General features: G+C 41.7%; 1 protein-coding gene across 1 annotated transcript; it reads left to right on the top strand.

Moving 5' to 3' along the window:
• Nucleotides 1–2596: 2596 nt before the first annotated feature.
• On the top strand, nt 2597–10619 carry LOC143102088 (immunoglobulin lambda-1 light chain-like). Its single transcript, XM_076265473.1, has 4 exons — nt 2597–2737; nt 2825–3154; nt 9009–9038; nt 10199–10619. The coding sequence occupies exons 1-4, from the start codon at nt 2698–2700 to the stop codon at nt 10519–10521; spliced, it is 723 nt and encodes a 240-aa protein (XP_076121588.1). The 5' UTR covers nt 2597–2697; the 3' UTR covers nt 10522–10619.
• The last annotated feature ends 5507 nt before the right edge of the window (nt 10620–16126 follow it).

The following is a 16126-nucleotide window of genomic DNA, read 5'->3' as shown; positions in this document are numbered from 1 at the left end:
TTCTAATGAGGTTCTTTTTACAATAAATGTTCTATTAAAAATACTTTTTATCATGGTTTTGGTATTTATGTTCAAATAAGAGCAGTTAAATCTGTACAGTCAAATTTGACCGCAAACAGTATAAGGGGGGTAGCAACAGTGTTTAAAGGTTAACTTGTACAGTACAAGTGCAGATGCCATAGCTGCACAGTAGTGCATGGGAAGTTACATACTGTGGACAATAAACATAAGTCAGAGGCTTTCAATCTGCCTGAAGTCCTACCTGAAAGTCTACCAGACCAGTTACAGTGGAACTGATCTGCAGAAGGACAAAACATATGCAGACATTTAAAGTAGTCCTTTTTATGGTAATGACAAGGCAACTATAAAATTATCACAACACGACAGTTGTCTTCGTCATTTCTTATTGAAAAGACATTATGTGTTTCAACTTTTAACCTTGCTGCTTTTAAAGCTGCCTTTTGTAATTTAAAAAAGAATCTCAAACTACTCATTTTTACTGAGTATCAGAATTACTGAATAGATGCTCCAGCAGACTAACTCATTTACAAATTAAATAAATGTATATTTTAACCAAAGAATTAAGTTTAGAATTGTAATTATCAAAACTGTTTGTTCAAGCTCCATATCATCTTATCACTTGTACACATCACTGAAGCAGTTTCTCCCCATCTTGAACAATAGCAATGTTTTAGCACATCCATACAACTGATTTTGTACAAATGTCTGCTATTTTTTGTTTTTGTTGTTGTTGTTGTTTTTCAATGGCTAATATCATGTTGGTCAAAATACACTATACTGGTTCCCTGCTGAATTGTCCTACCCCATAAAACAAATTGGCATTATTTCATCGCTTGTGTCATTACAAGCAAATGTGTTGAACTAGCTGTCATAACTAGTTGTCATAGTCTGTTTAGCAAATACATATGTACCTGACAGAAGGGAACGTCAGGATGTATAGAAAGATGTAATGTGGTGCCCTGACCAAGGGGTGTTGGTCATTTGAACAATGCTGTAAAAGCCTTGGTTTTCTTTATACAGTCACAATGTCTGTCAACAGTTAAAACTTCAACTGCAATCAACCCCCTCCAAACACAATAATGTGTAACTTATAGTGAAATAGAAAATAGTGCTGCCTTGCGCATTATTCATTATATACAGTACGTACAAAAAAAACTGTCATATTGACAACAGGACAGATCGGTTTGACTATCTTGGCAAACAATGGCATCATGAATTACCATTTTGATTGCATTGACCATTTTATCAGCATGAATATTTGCTTTTGAGGCAAAAACTAAGCATTTTGAGCAAGAAGTTCTTTTGCACATTATCCACTATGTAGTGCAGTTTGCATTAATTGTTTTGAGAAATGCACTAACTGTGGAGAAATGCACCAAAAGCGACTGAGAAAAACTGTAGCTCTTACAGTAATTGCATGTGTTGCGTTCTGAAAACTGCATTTCTGAGTAAAAACACATGGTGGCAGTAAAGAGCCATGCTCTGGTCAAAGATAATCCTCTGTAGTTGTCTTTTGGTCGCCTTGATAGTCTCAAAGGTAAAAAGGGGAAGTGATTTATTCTTTTACACAAAGTCTTCTGAAATCTTCAGCACCTTCTATAATACAAACATTATTATTATGGAGTAAAAGAAATCTCAGATTTGTATGAGCAAACAGTTTTATTCCATTTCTGACCAAAGGAGAGAAAGATACGGATACATTTAGAGAATGAAGTGAGTTATCAACACAGCTTTACCTCTTGTATATTTCAGAGTGTGAAGTGTGTCCAACTCCCACCAGCACCAGTCAGGCTGTTCCAGCACCTCTCACTACCCAGGTCACACAGGATACACCTGCTGGCCTCGACTCTCTATTTCTGACAATGCAAATACTGAAACCCTCTTTACGAATCCTCACACGCAGTCAACCAAGACAGTGAATTTCATTTCTGTCCTCTCAGTATCTGAACAGGAATCATATAACGAGAGTTATTTAAGGCTGATCTTTAAGCAATTTAAATGGATAGATGTCTGCTTCAGATCCTGAAATTAAAAGAACATTTCTAATTTTTTAGAAAATCCCAATACCATTGCCCCAAGTAAATCAATGAATAAATAGTTCATAAATAATCAGGATCAGACAGTTCTCATATGTTAATTATGAATAAGCAAAACAGCTACATCTACACTGACTGAATATCCTGCACTACAACTAGTTTAATGTCAGTCTGGATGACTAAAGTGATACATTATGATGAAAAGAGATATGATACATTATGTGAGAAAACATGGTGATACTACACAGAGTTGGTCCTCTCACCTGACTAGAAAAACATGTAAAACCATTTTCATTACCAAAAATAGCTGTTGGTGAAACTATTTAGCTGCTGAATACCCAAATTAATTGATTAAACTAGACTTTAATAATAGAGTACTAAGATTAATGTGGATGTATTTGTGTGATAAATATTTCATTGTCCCATTGCATGTTATTTCTGGTATCTGTTAATTATAAACTAATAGACAAGCTGGGGTTAAAAGATTTTGTTACATTTTTAAGGGACTAAACCTGATTGGTTGATTTCTGAGCGCTTGTGTCCTTATAGGAGGGTCCTGCAGTGTCTCCTCTCCTCACACTCCACCTCTGCTCATCTCTCTGCTGGACAGTAGGAGCCGTTCACTCCACACACTGACAACATGCTGGGGACACTCTGCACTCTCATCACGGCTCTGGCATGTAAGACCCACTGCAGGCTTTAGTGTGTGTCTGCTGTATGGGAGAGGGTGCATATGGCTGTTACATGTGTGCTGTTGTTCTTTTCAGGTGTGAGTGGCGTCACTGTAGTGACCCAGAAGCCTCCTGGTCTCACTGTGAGGAAAGGAGAGACGGCCACGCTGCACTGCAACCTGGGAACTGTGACGAACAGTGCTGCTCGGTGGTATAAACAGATTCCAGGAGAAACTCCACAGTACATGTTGAGGTTTCATCACAGTTACAGTTCTGTAGAATATGGATCTGGCTTCTCAGCACCTAAATTTGATTCAAAACATTCCTCTCAGACTGACTACAGTTTGATCATTAACACTGTAGAGGTGGGAGACTCTGCTGTGTATAACTGTAAGACATGGGACAGCTCTGTTAGTGAGTACGTATCACAGTGATTCAGCCCATGACAAAAACCTCCTCACTGCTCACACTCACTTCTGCTTTTATTCAGCAGCACTGGAGCACCAATGTGCAGTTGCTCTGAATGGTTTATAAAAGAGCATCAAAGATAAGTTCTCTTTGCCTTTTCATTCACCCATAATGACCTAATAAAATGACCAATAAAATACACAGATGCATGACTTCACCTTTGTTTTCCTCACCATGCTGCCACTGGAGCACCAATGTGCAGTTGCTCTGAATGCACACAGTAGCTGCCAACTCTCACGCATTGACCGTGAGATTCATTCATTTGATCGGCTCCACTCTCACGCCAATCGAATGCATGAGAGTTGGTAACTATATATTGGTTTATAAAAGAGCATCAAAGATAATTATGACCGCCGCTAGTGGTCATATAAGGATTGTTAAAGTTTTTTTTTTTTTTTTTTTCGTCATCTACTTCCTGAAATTTTGGTCAACGATACCTGGGGCACCGAAACACCGGGGCACATGAAATTTGGTGGGTATGTAGCCCCACTAGACTTTTACGGAAAAATTTCGTTTGGTCCCCGGGGGCCACTCCCCCTCCGCGCTGGGCCCCCCGAAACCCAAAAAATGCAGTTTTTCCTACATAACTACCTGAACCGTGGCACCGAGGATGAAGACATTTTTATGGTATGTTGGTCTCAAGGGCCCACATCAACCTAGCCCATAATCACTCATTTGTGATTTGCACCCCCCCCCCCCCCCCCGGTAAAAAATGAAAATGCAATCATTCTGCTTTAATTAATCGCCCTTCTCTTCAGTTGAGACGTTCAGAACTGCACCAAATTTTATGGGTATGATTAACCTGACATTATCTGGGGGTATGCCAAGTTTCGTAGAATTTCATCCATGGGGGGGTCTAAAAAATTAAGTTATGTGTACATTTAGTGACTGTACACTCATTGGCCTGTAGATGGTGGTGCACACATATACACACGCACACACACACACAGGCCATCAGTATCGGCAATTAGAACGGCCGATACATAATTACAAATTCTGTAGGATTAAAGGAAACCCAAATATTCATCATAATAATAATTTGGCTGCATTTCCAGTATTGGCGTCACGTAGTCGTTTGTCCACTAGATGGCGCATCGTTGCAGTGAGACGTAATTTTGTTGGAAGTTAATCTAAAGTGGGTTGGAAAGACACTATGCTTACTACAAGGACAAGACAGTAGGCTCTGGTAGGCTACAGTGGTTTACCACAGAGAACGTCTAAGGGTAGGATGATTTCTGCATGACATGTAATTCCCATTTCCTCTTGAAGCCGAAATAAATCTGATAATGTTTATCGGACATGCTTGTTTTTTACTACAGGTAGGCTACGTTAATCCTATCAATAGCAGAATGTAGGTAAAATAATGTTACCATTAGCATGGTTGAGTGATGGATAAACCATAAATGCGTTTATAGGCTACCAAGCAAATTGATAACAGCAGTAATTGTATCTTTCGACTGTCATCTCATTTGCTTATGACCATAGCCTAGGCTACTAACAGGAGCTAAGTGAGTTAGCCACAATACGTTCGCTACGTGATGGTTTTTTTAATCGAAAATATATAGGCTACCTGAAAGATAACCTGTCTATGATGCCTCCTAAACACTGGGCTGGGACATTTCTGACATTTTATTGGTCTCAAAAAGCATCTGAGTCAACGTTCATTCCCAAACACCCATATAGGCTACTTCAATCCTCTTTTTTCAAAGGTGATTCAAGTAAGGAAGAGCATGGCTCAAAGTAAAGTAACTGACAGAGGCGATTCTAGAGTCTGTGGGGGCCCCAAGCAAAAATTCCAAGGGGGCCCTACCGACAAGTTTTATCACTATTATGTTATATCACCATTAGGTTATTATGTTAAATAATAAAAAAAATACAAAAAGCGTTATTCTTATTTTTTGACAAAATATCATTTTGAGTGCATGGTGTATGCACTCATAATGATTCTCTACATCTTTTTACTGCATTGCCATGAACAAAGAGGCAAAAAAGGGGTTTCTTTGTTGAACAAATTAGGATGCAATTGTAGCCTTGAATTGGATGCCATGCAGGAATTTGCTAGGATTTCAAAACCAGATTATGAAGATGCTTTGCCATAGAGAAACACACGATAGCGTTGGATTATAAACATGCTTTGCCACAAAAACAGACAAAAATCCGTAAACGTGGGGTAAGTCCAGCTATATGAAGTTATTATTTTGCTGTCACTTCGTCTGTTGTATAACCCAGAAGGATGTTGACTTGATATCAAATGATAGCTCTGTGTCTCCTCTTTCATCTGACGTGCGTGGCATATCTATCCGATCACGGGTCCGCGAGTAATTCAAACGAGAGTAATGGGTGTGCAGCGTTGGTTTGTGTACATGGCGTTATTATTTTGCAGTTACTTTGTCTGTTTTTATGAGCCAAAAGGATCGATATTCATGGTACCAATGGGTAGCCCTGTGTCTCCTCTTTCATCTGATATGCTTGCCATATCTATGCGATCACGGGTTTGCGAGTAATTCAAACGAGAGTAATGGGTGAGCAGGTGAACGCAGAGAAGTATAGACTGTAAATATGATGCAATTTGATTTAATTTCATGAATTTCTTTTATTTTCATACTTGATCGTACAGGCAAGTGCGTAGTCTCGTTCTAACAAATTAACGCGTATGCTTGGTCCTTACTGCATCGCGATTAACATGTTATGGCTGACAGCCCTAATACAAACATAACGTTAACCATCTCCTTGCTTAACTAGTTGTAACTACCGCTAGCTAGCTGAAGTTTACTGTCATATAGATGTAGCAAACCATGTTCAATCTTTCTGCCAATTAACATTAGCCTACTATAACTTCATTGAGTAGGCTAAATGCCAAAATCCGATGTTGATCCGTCATCACTGCACCCTCGATTGACGTTTACCACAGTTGCCTAAATATGTGTGGATTCTTTGAACTTTTTTGAACACAGATCCGCTGTTCATAAGGCCTTAGCATAGGGCCTACATATGCACGTACTGTTTGTACAACAGGGCAGGAGCACGCAAAATACATCATTCAATCTCTATGGACGAAATTCTCGCTTGACCCACCGGCAAACACACTGAGACCAGGTTGGGGGCCCCCTAGCGGCTCGGGGCTCCAAGCAGTTGCTTGGTTTGCCTGTTGACAAGGTGCGCCTCTGACTGTAAGGTGTAAGCCATTGGTTCCAAAGGAGATTTTATTTGGGTCGCCAGCATAGCCTAGTGACAATTTGTGTTGTGTAATAGGCCTAGCATAGGGCCTACCTTATATAGCTTATAGTTTGTTAACAGTCACGGTTTTGTCATAACTCCCTCTATGCATTTTTGCATTTACAATAGCTCTGAAACCGGGGGGCGAACACGTCGCAGGGGGGGGGGGGGGGGGGGGGGATGGGGGGGCGCCAGTGCGTGGATATCTCAATCGCAAAATTAAACAATATTTCTATCGGGCGCCTACCATGGACTAGGCTGGGTGAAAATCAAAAGATTGCGTCAAAAGATTGAGCTTGGTCTGGCGAAAGCCAGACTAACCATGGACCTCATAGTTGCAAAATGCAAGGGAACATGAATCAGCATATTATTTGCACAAACAATAACGGACAGTACCTCTTCAACTTTGCCCGTTAAAATGTGTATGAACAGTCTCGAAACGCATTTCATGAAGGCCCTTTTGGACATGTCAATTATTTGCACCACTGGGTAAAACGGCATTTTGTTTTAGACTACTAGTATTTCATTTGTGCATTGACAATAAAGCTGAATATCATATGAACTAGATGACTAAACTTATGCATATGTAGAAGAAGAAACATTCACAAAAATCTGTGACATGACCTCTCTTCTTGATAGCTGTTGAAACTGCATGGAACTGACAGGGATTGTTTTGTTTAATAATAAATAAATAAATACATTATGCTGCTACCTTCTGCTTTTCCCAAATACAATGTAGCCTACAGGTGTACCTTTCATCAGTCTAGTTGCAATGGATGGACTGTGATGAACTGCCCTACTTGTGATTGTTTAGAGATTTTAAAGGTTTTATAACAATGCTGCAAATTTCTTGGCCCAGAAACAAATCTATTCACCTTTGCAGCGCCAGTAGGCTACTTTGTGTGCGGAATGTGTGCACACACACATTCCAAACAAGTATACACAAAAGTTTCAAGAGTGGGGGATGGAGTAGAAGATGGAGACAAATTCATTAATATGATTTATTTTCGCAGAATGGATGTACAGGACTGAGCGGCGGTCATATTTTGTACCGCTATGCGGTACATCTAGTTTCTATGATGAATCTAAAAGAAATCGACATTTTTCATTCACCCATAACAACCTAATAAAATGTAGAGATTGATGACTTTACCTTTTTTCCTCACCATGCTGCCATGGAAGAAGAACTTTAACTTTCTTTTTTTGTCTCTTTACCTGTGTAACTGTAATCCTTTAGCTGTGGAGCTGAAATGAAGTAGTCTTGTAGTGGTATAAATTTATTGGTATTTTATTCTTGGAGAGGGAAGCGCTCATTTACAAGGAAGCTGAGATCACATGACCAAAAATGAAGTTATACTACACAGTATAGGAAGGGGAAGGGACATTAAAATATTAAATATATAAAATAAGTTGCAAAGACTCAAACATACTGTATAAAACTATGTCTAAACTGCAGAGTCTGCAGTTCCTTACTGACAAAAAAAAAAGAACTCAAAGAACAGCTCTGTTTTTCAGGACTCTGCCAATGATCCTCTCATTGCACATGTAGGTTCAGTTTCCTACATTTTTAAGTTCAATTGTGATTTACAGTAGGTTGGCACAGTATCATGGATTAATAGCCATAAGACACAACTAGTGATTGGCTGATGCCCCATCATCCCTCCCCTCCCCAGCTGCTTGTGTCCTTATAGGAGGGTCCTGCAGTGTCTCCTCTCCTCACACTCCACCTCTGCTCATCTCTCTGCTGGACAGTAGGAGCCGTTCACTCCACACACTGACAACATGCTGGGGACACTCTGCACTCTCATCACGGCTCTGGCATGTAAGTTCATATTATTTATACATGATGAAATATCAATGACAATATATTATGTAGACAGACCAACACCAACAACAAAATATTCACATTAATTTGACATTCTTCTCCACAGATATCAGCTGTCAGAAAGTGGTAACCCAGACACCATTATCACTGTCTGTGAAAAAGAGTGAGAGAACAACCTTGAACTGTAACATTGCCAAAGATGAGGGCTACTATGTTTCTTGGTATAAACAGATTCCTCTTGATGCTCCACAGTTTGTGTTAAGGTTCTATCACTCTCATAGTTCTCCAGATGCTTATGGAACTGGTTTCTCATCTGACCATGTCACATCTAAAGCCTCATCAAGCATAGACTATCAGTTACTCATCAGCAATGTAGTTGTGGAAGACTCAGCCACATATTACTGTGCTACATGGGACAGCACTGCTAGTGAGTGGGTATCACAGTGGTTTCCACCATGACAAAAACCCACCCAGTGACATCAGTTCTGCTTATGGCAATTACCAAGATATCGTGTCCTTGGATGTCGAAAGGTTGGATATAAAGAAAACAAAGGATTTAATCTCTGAAGTTGTGTGTACTGTGACTATTTGTGGAACCTCTGTAATCTGTGATGTGGGATTTTAATCCAAACCCTGGAGGGACTGTTGTGATCTTGAGGAAGTGGAGAAAGTGAAGGTCTGAGGAGAGGTGCTGTTTCAGTTCCACCTCTCAGTTCTGAAACTTGGGAGGTTTTTGTACGACGGAAGATATGAGATGAATCACTGTGGTATTCGGACAAGGCACCAAGCTCATTGTAACTGGTAAGTCAACTTTCCTTTTCAAATTTATTTGTGGATTGTAAAGGTTGTATTTTTGATCATTAGCTTTCAATCTGTAGCCTACGTTTAAAATGTGTGGAATTTATGGATGGATTTAAGGATGCTTTTCTTTTGTGAAAGTCTTGGAAGAAACTTTAATAAATTATTTTAGCCCATTTCATTAAATACTTAAGTCAGCATTGACAACCACAACTGTTATTTACCATAAATATTGTTATTAATTGCATATAGTGAAAAACGCTCAAATTTACAAAAATCCACAAGGAATCATTAATATTTATTTTCTAATTGACTTTATATATATATATAATACATTGGGGTGCTTCTGAATTTAATTAATCATTGATGATAATTTAATTTAGGATCGATCAAATTTATTTTCCTGAAATTCATATCTGTGGGGTAGCCATAGAGGGTTGTCGGTTCGAACCCCGACCAGTAGGAACGGCTGAAGTGCCCTTGAGCAAGGCACCTAGCCCCTCACTGCTCCCCGAGCGCCGCTGTTGATGCAGGCAGCTCACTGTGTCGCAATTAGTGTGTGCTTCACCTCATTGTGTGTTCACTGTGTGCTGAGTGTTTCACTAATTCACGGATTGGGATAAATGCAGAGACCAAATTTCCCTCACGGGATCAAAAGAGTATATATACTTATACTTATACTTATACCAAGTATTAAATTACATACTTTTACAATGGCAATGGCGTATTTGATCCTTAGTTGATGATGTATAGAATTATAATCTATCATATGGCATATGTCAACATAAATCAACCGATATAAGATACAAAATTGTGTAACAAGCTTGTTGTCATTAAATACTAATGTTGATAGTGGCAAACATCTTATTTGTGTTGCTTTAAGATTTATAGTAAAAAGGTGATATTGCAACATGTATGCATAAATATAAGTGTTTCTCCTGCTACTACTTCCCTCACCTTAACTTATTCTCTAAAGTTAAGCTGGCTCTTGAGCACATTACAGATAAACATTACAGATTCATTACAGGTAATCTTTGTGTGTTAGAGGGATATTTTGTTACTACTTCTCTCAGCTATACTAGTTGTCTGTGTGTGTGCGACATGTTGTTATGTGTCCACTGCTGCTGAACTCTGTTGTGTGTCTTGTGCTGTGTGTGTTTCAGACTCGGCGCTGCCCGCTGCGTCTCTGACCCTCTTTCCTCCGTCCAGCGCGGAGCTGCAGGCCGACAGAGTCTCTGTGGTGTGTGTGGCAGAGGACCTGCCCACGGGCTTTGCTGAGGTCAGCTGGGCGGTCAGTGGGAACCCGGTCAGCAGCGGCATCAGCACCGGCTCCCCTCAGCAGCAGCCCAACAAGAAGTTCCGGCTCAGCAGCCTCCTGACCATCCAGACGGCCGACTGGACCAGCGACAAAGACGTGTCCTGCCAGGTGGCCAGTGCCAGCTCCACAGCCTCCAAGAGCATCAAGCAGTCAGACTGCAGCAACTGAGGCCAATGGGAAAATGGCTGATTTTTACTTAAATTTTACAGATTGAATGTTCTTTTGAATGCTGCATTATTTCATTTTAATAAAGAGCGTATTATTAAGTTTGTTTGGTCTTTGACTTCTTCTGGTCTTCCTGCTTCTTACTTCCTACTTTCCACTGAAATTATGTGCATTTCATAGACAAAATCTATTAATGATTATTTGACCTTTTTTTTTTAACCAAACTGCATTTGAGATGTCTTTTCCTCACATCTCTCATCAGCCCTACTCATTATGGGGAAGTACCTGTTGTTTCTTCATTTCTATTTAGAGTCCCATGAAAATCTGGTGGTTTCTCTTTTTCACACACGATTGATCTAGGGGCACGCCACTCACAGTTACTACACCTGCAGGCAGGGTTCAATATGGCCCTAGACAAGTAAAAGAGCATGTTGGGCATGTTGGTAGGCCGGTCACTGGCCCGTTTATGCCAATGTTAGTTTTTCTGCCCATCACCGACACAAGTAATTTCAGCTCACCTACCATGCTAACTAGTTGAAGCTCAGAACGAGGGGCTTTATTACAATGTAATAATGAAAAATATATTTTTATGTAAAAGTGACTTTTTGGGGCCAGTAAAAATTATCTTATCTCTGGGGACATTGACCATGCCTTCCTGTCTACCACACCTGACATTCACACAGTATGTAAACTGCCACACTAGAGAAAATAGAACTTTAGACTTATTTTATGTAAACATAAAAGATGCATATAGATCATTACCTCTCCCCCAACTGGGCCGTTCTGATCACAGCCTAGTCCATCTGCTTCCTGGCTACGTACCTTTAGTGAACAAACAACCGCCAGCCAAGAGGTATGTAAGGAAATTGTCTGCTGAGACCAGCATGGCGCTCAGAGACTGTGTTGATACAACAGACTGAGAAGATGTGGATAGTCTGACAACTTGCATGAAAGACTACATCAACTTCTGTGTGAATATCACAGTACCTGTCAAGAGGGTGAGGTGTTTTCCCCAACAACAAACCCTGGGTGACCCCTGAGCTGAAGGCCCTTCTGAAGGAGAAGAAGACGGTTTTTAGATCTGGGGACAAAGAGGAGCTGAGGAGAGTGCAGAGGGAGAGGGAGATGAGGAAGAGAAAGGACACCTACAGGGGGAAACTGGAGGAGCGTCTGGAGGGGGTTGAAAACCATATCAGGCCATGGTAAAGACAGGGGAAGATGCCCTGAACATGGAGATAGGGAATGGGCGAATAAATTGAAACTGTTTTTCAACCGATTTGATGTTGCCTGTCTTACCGCCCCAAAACCAGCCCACTAGAGACCAGACCAGTCGGTGCTACTCCATCACCCCCCTCCCATTCTCTGCCCTGGTGCCCCACTGTCACCAGTTGCACCCCCGTCAAACTACTCCCCCCCCCAGCCTCTCTACAACAGCAGAACAGGTGAGAGATGTGCTAAGGAAGAGAAAAGCAGGAAAGGCTACGGGCCCTGACGGTATCAGTTCCAGGCTGCTCACGGAATGTGCAGATCAACTCTGCGGGGTCTTTCTACAACACATCTTCATCGTTAGCCTCAGGCTGGAGAAAGTCCCAACCCTGTGGAAGACCTCCTGTGTTGTTCCTGTTGTGACTGCACAGCCTTGGGAGCCTAACCATTTCAGACCGGTAGCCATGATATTCCATCTGATGAAGAGCATGGAGTGGATCGTTCTAAACCACCTTCGATGCCTGGTAAGCAGTGAGATGGACCCACTCCAGTTTGCGTACCGACCAGGTGTTCCAGCTCCACCGTTCCCTCTCTCACCTGGAGAACACTGGGGACTCTGTAAGCGAATATACTTTAGGGAGGTCATCGCCATCTTTGTAAAGTGGTGTGGAGGAAACTATCTTCGGATCAATGCCAGTAAGACTAACGAGATGGTGACTGACTGTCGCAGCAAGGCACAATCATTTGCACCACTGAGCTTTCAGGGAGCAGAGATTGAGGTGGTATGAGTCTAGAAATACCTGGGTGTGCAGATCACTGTTAAGCACTTTTTATGACACAGTTGTAGCATTTGCAATTTTTAACGCAGAGGTCTGTTGGATAAGTAGGATCTATGAGAGGAACAGAAAGAGGCTAATAAGCTGGTTAGGAGCGCTAGCTCTGTCATTAGCTGCTCTCTGGACACCTGAGGTGGTGGGTGAGAGGAGGATGTTGGACGAACTTGCATCCATCATGGCCAATCCCTCTCACCCCCTGCATGGGACAGTGGGAGCTCTAAGCAGCTCTTTTAGCAACCGACTGCTGCACCCATCTTGTAAGAAGGAACGTTATTCTGGTCTTTCATTCTGTCTGCCATTAGGCTCTATAACACCACTGTCATCAAACACTGCACTGTTATTATTTCTGTGTGCAGTATTCTGTTCTTTAAAAAATAAAATTATTTATTTTTTAGTTTTTATATTCTTTAATATTTCTGTTTTTTATTTCTGGGTCCATCTTCCCTAGCTGTTATAACAAGAACATTTCTCTGGTGCGGGATTAAATAAAGTCTTATCTTATGTTATCTCATCTTAATGTCTTATGTTGGACAGGAAGGAGGTAGGAAATGGCATTTATAATAAATTAAGTTGGTCAGTTATATAAATTTGATGTCCATGTTAATTTATCTTGATTTTATCTTAATTCAACTCAAAAGAAGCCGTGCACTCAGTCATTACGTAGAGTATAGCCAAGATATTCTAATATACAGCACCCTCCCCAGACTTTTATTGCCACCCCTGGTAAAGTTGGGTAAAAATAGGTATAAACTTTTTTAAACGTTTTACTACAGCTGATTACACCACAGGTTGGCAACAACTTGAGATAGGAATCATGGCTGGATGTACCATCTCCCCACTTGCTTTTACAATGGCAATGGAGGTCATTATTAGGGCCTCAAAATGGGTAGTGGGCGGGGAGAAGTTGCAGGGAGGGCTACGCCTCCCCCGATTCGGGCTTTCATGGACGACATGACAACCTTGACGACAACCGTTCCATGCACCAACAGGTTGCTGGGTAAGTTAAATAGTAATCTGCAATGGGCCAGAATGAAGGTGAAACCAAGTAAGTCTAGGAGTCTCTCAATTATTAAAGGGAAGGTAACAGATAAGAAGTTTGCTATAAATAAGGAGGTGATTCCCACAGTTCTGGAGAAACCAGTGAAGAGCCTGGGAAGGTGGTATGATGCAAGCCTTAGTGATAAATCACAGGTTGAAGACTTGAGACAGGTCACTAGGCAAGGTATTGCAAAAATTGACAAGTCGGGGCTGCCAGGTAAGCTCAAGCTGTGGTGTTTGCAGTTTGGTTTGTTGCCTCGGCTAATGTGGCCATTGACAGTTTATGAAGTTCCTCTGTCAAAGGTAGAGAGGTTGGAAAAAATGATCAACTCCTTTGTCAGAAAATGGCTCGGAGTCCCACGCTGCTTAAACAGTGTAGCCTTGTATGGGAAGGGTATTGTAGAGTTGCCAATATCTAGTCTGACAGAGGAATTTAAGTGTGCTAAGGCTAGATTGGAATTGACTCTTACTCAGTCCAAGGACCCAGTGGTGAGGAAAGTTGCACCCTCAGTTAATGCAGGGAGGAAGTGGAACCCAGAGCAGGCAGTTAAGCAAGCTCAATCAGCATTGAAGCATAGAGATATAATGGGCCATGTGCAGCACGGGCGGGGGGGTCTAGGGGTGGGTGCAAGTAAACCCTTGTGGAGTAAGGCTTCTGCAGGAGAAAAGAGGAAAATGGTAGTGGAGGAAATGCATAGACAGGAGGAGGCTGTAAGATGTACTAAGGCAGTGTCGCAGGCAAAACAAGGGCAGTGGGTGAACTGGGAAGGGGTGGAAAAAAGACAGATTAAATGGAAAGATCTATGGGGCATGGAAGCTAGTAAGATCAGATTTATGTTAGGTGCTACATATGATGTGCTCCCATCTCCCAAGAATTTAAGTCAATGGTTTGGTGAGGATGATAAATGCATACTTTGCTCGTGTGTGGGCAGTCTCCACCATATCCTATCAGGATGCAAGGTAAGTCTCACCCAGGGGCGGTATACGTGGCGTCATAACCAGGTATTGAAATGTGTGGCAGCGGCAATAGAGGATAAAAGAAGAGAAGTCAATTCATTAGCAGCTAGTAAAGGGGTAAGGCAAATTAACTTTGTACGTCAGGGGGATAAACCTTGTTCCGCGAAGGCCAGGTGTAAAACCGGCCAGTTGAAGAAAAAAAAAAATAAATAAATAAAAATGGGGCGGGCTGGGAAATGAAGGTTGATCTTGGCCAGCAGATGGCGGTACCTCCACATATAGTGAGTACTAAGCTACGTCCTGACGTAATTCTATGGTCGGATTCAGAGAAGATAGTTTACTTCATTGAACTCACTGTTCCTTGGGAAGACAGAGTGGAAGTGGCCAATGAGCTGAAGAGAGCTAAATATACTGAAATAGCAGAGGAGGCAGCTAAGCGAGGTTGGAGTGCACGATTAAGGCCTATTGAAATCGGTGCACGTGGGTTTGTGGCCAGATCTGCTATTGGCTTGCTGTCTGAATTGGGCATTTGTGGTCGAAGTCTAAGGCAGGTGGTTAGTAACATGTCCTTAGCAGCAGAACGGGCAAGCGAATGGTTGTGGGTAAGGAGAAGTTACCCTTCCTGGGGCGCAAGCTAAGGTAAGCTAACTGGCTCATTTGTTTTGGTCGTGGGTAAGGAGAAGTTACCCTTCCTGGGGCGCAAGCTAAGGTAAGCTAACTGGCTCATTTGTTTTGGTGGTGGGTAAGGAGAAGTTACCCTTCCTGGGGCGCAAGCTAAGGTAAGCTAACTGGCTCATTTGTTTTGTGTTTGTGATGGACTGTGCCTAGGTTGATGGTACTTGGCTAAGGTTCTTTATGGTTTATGGTTCAGTCCACATCAACGGGACGGACCGACCTAGCCAACTTAAACCATGCCTAGGTTGGTTAAGGGTATTTGGATGCCTGTTGTGGTAATATGCGGCAGCATGGGGCGTAAGCTAACTGCTAACTGCTGGCTAATTTGTTTTGTGTTTGGGATGGGGCCTAAGATAATGGGCTAAGCTAACTGGCTAATTTGTTTTGTGTTTGTGATGGGCTGTGCCTAGGGTGATGGTACTTGGCTAAGGTTCTTTATGGTTTATGGTTCAGTCCACATCAACGGGACGGACCGACCTAGCCAACTTAGACCATGCCTGGGCTGGTTAAGAGTATTTTGAGTATTGGATATTTCAATGTGGTAATATGGTGGTAGCATGGAGGGGAGTGTCTCCAGGACGCTGGTTTCACTGTTAAGCCTTCATGAGGTGTCGTGGGCCTAACTTAACGAAACATCGGTGAATGAGGGTGCCCACTTGATAACCCCAATGACATGCCGCATACTATATAGGCTACTGCTGTTGGATAGGCCATTTGCATTGTGCTTGTGACCATTTGTTGGCGGATTTGTGGGTAGTGTGCTTTTTAAAGTTAAACTTGAGCAGGGGCTTCTGAATGTGTTTTTACCTTGGATTTTGGCACAAGGGATTTTAACATCTAATCCTGTGTATTAATGTAAAAAGTAACGATAATTAATTTATCAGTTTATCTTAATC

The sequence above is a fragment of the Alosa pseudoharengus genome, unplaced genomic scaffold (genome assembly GCF_046254945.1).
Source record: "Alosa pseudoharengus isolate Yale_2024_CS ecotype anadromous, Long Island Sound unplaced genomic scaffold, YU_APseudo_1.1 YU_APseudo_1.1_scf_4, whole genome shotgun sequence".
Lineage (NCBI taxonomy): Eukaryota > Metazoa > Chordata > Actinopteri > Clupeiformes > Clupeidae > Alosa > Alosa pseudoharengus.
The sequence above is the reverse complement of the archived record's forward strand: the minus strand, read 5'-3'. Positions and strand labels throughout refer to the sequence as shown.

Coding starts and splice junctions, on each gene's coding strand:
- LOC143102088 (XM_076265473.1), top strand. CDS start 2,698: ATGCTGGGGACACTCTGCACTCTCATCACGGCTCTGGCAT. Junction 2,738..2,824: donor TCTCATCACGGCTCTGGCAT/GTAAGACCCACT, acceptor TGTTCTTTTCAG/GTGTGAGTGGCGTCACTGTA. Junction 9,039..10,198: donor CACCAAGCTCATTGTAACTG/GTAAGTCAACTT, acceptor TGTGTGTTTCAG/ACTCGGCGCTGCCCGCTGCG.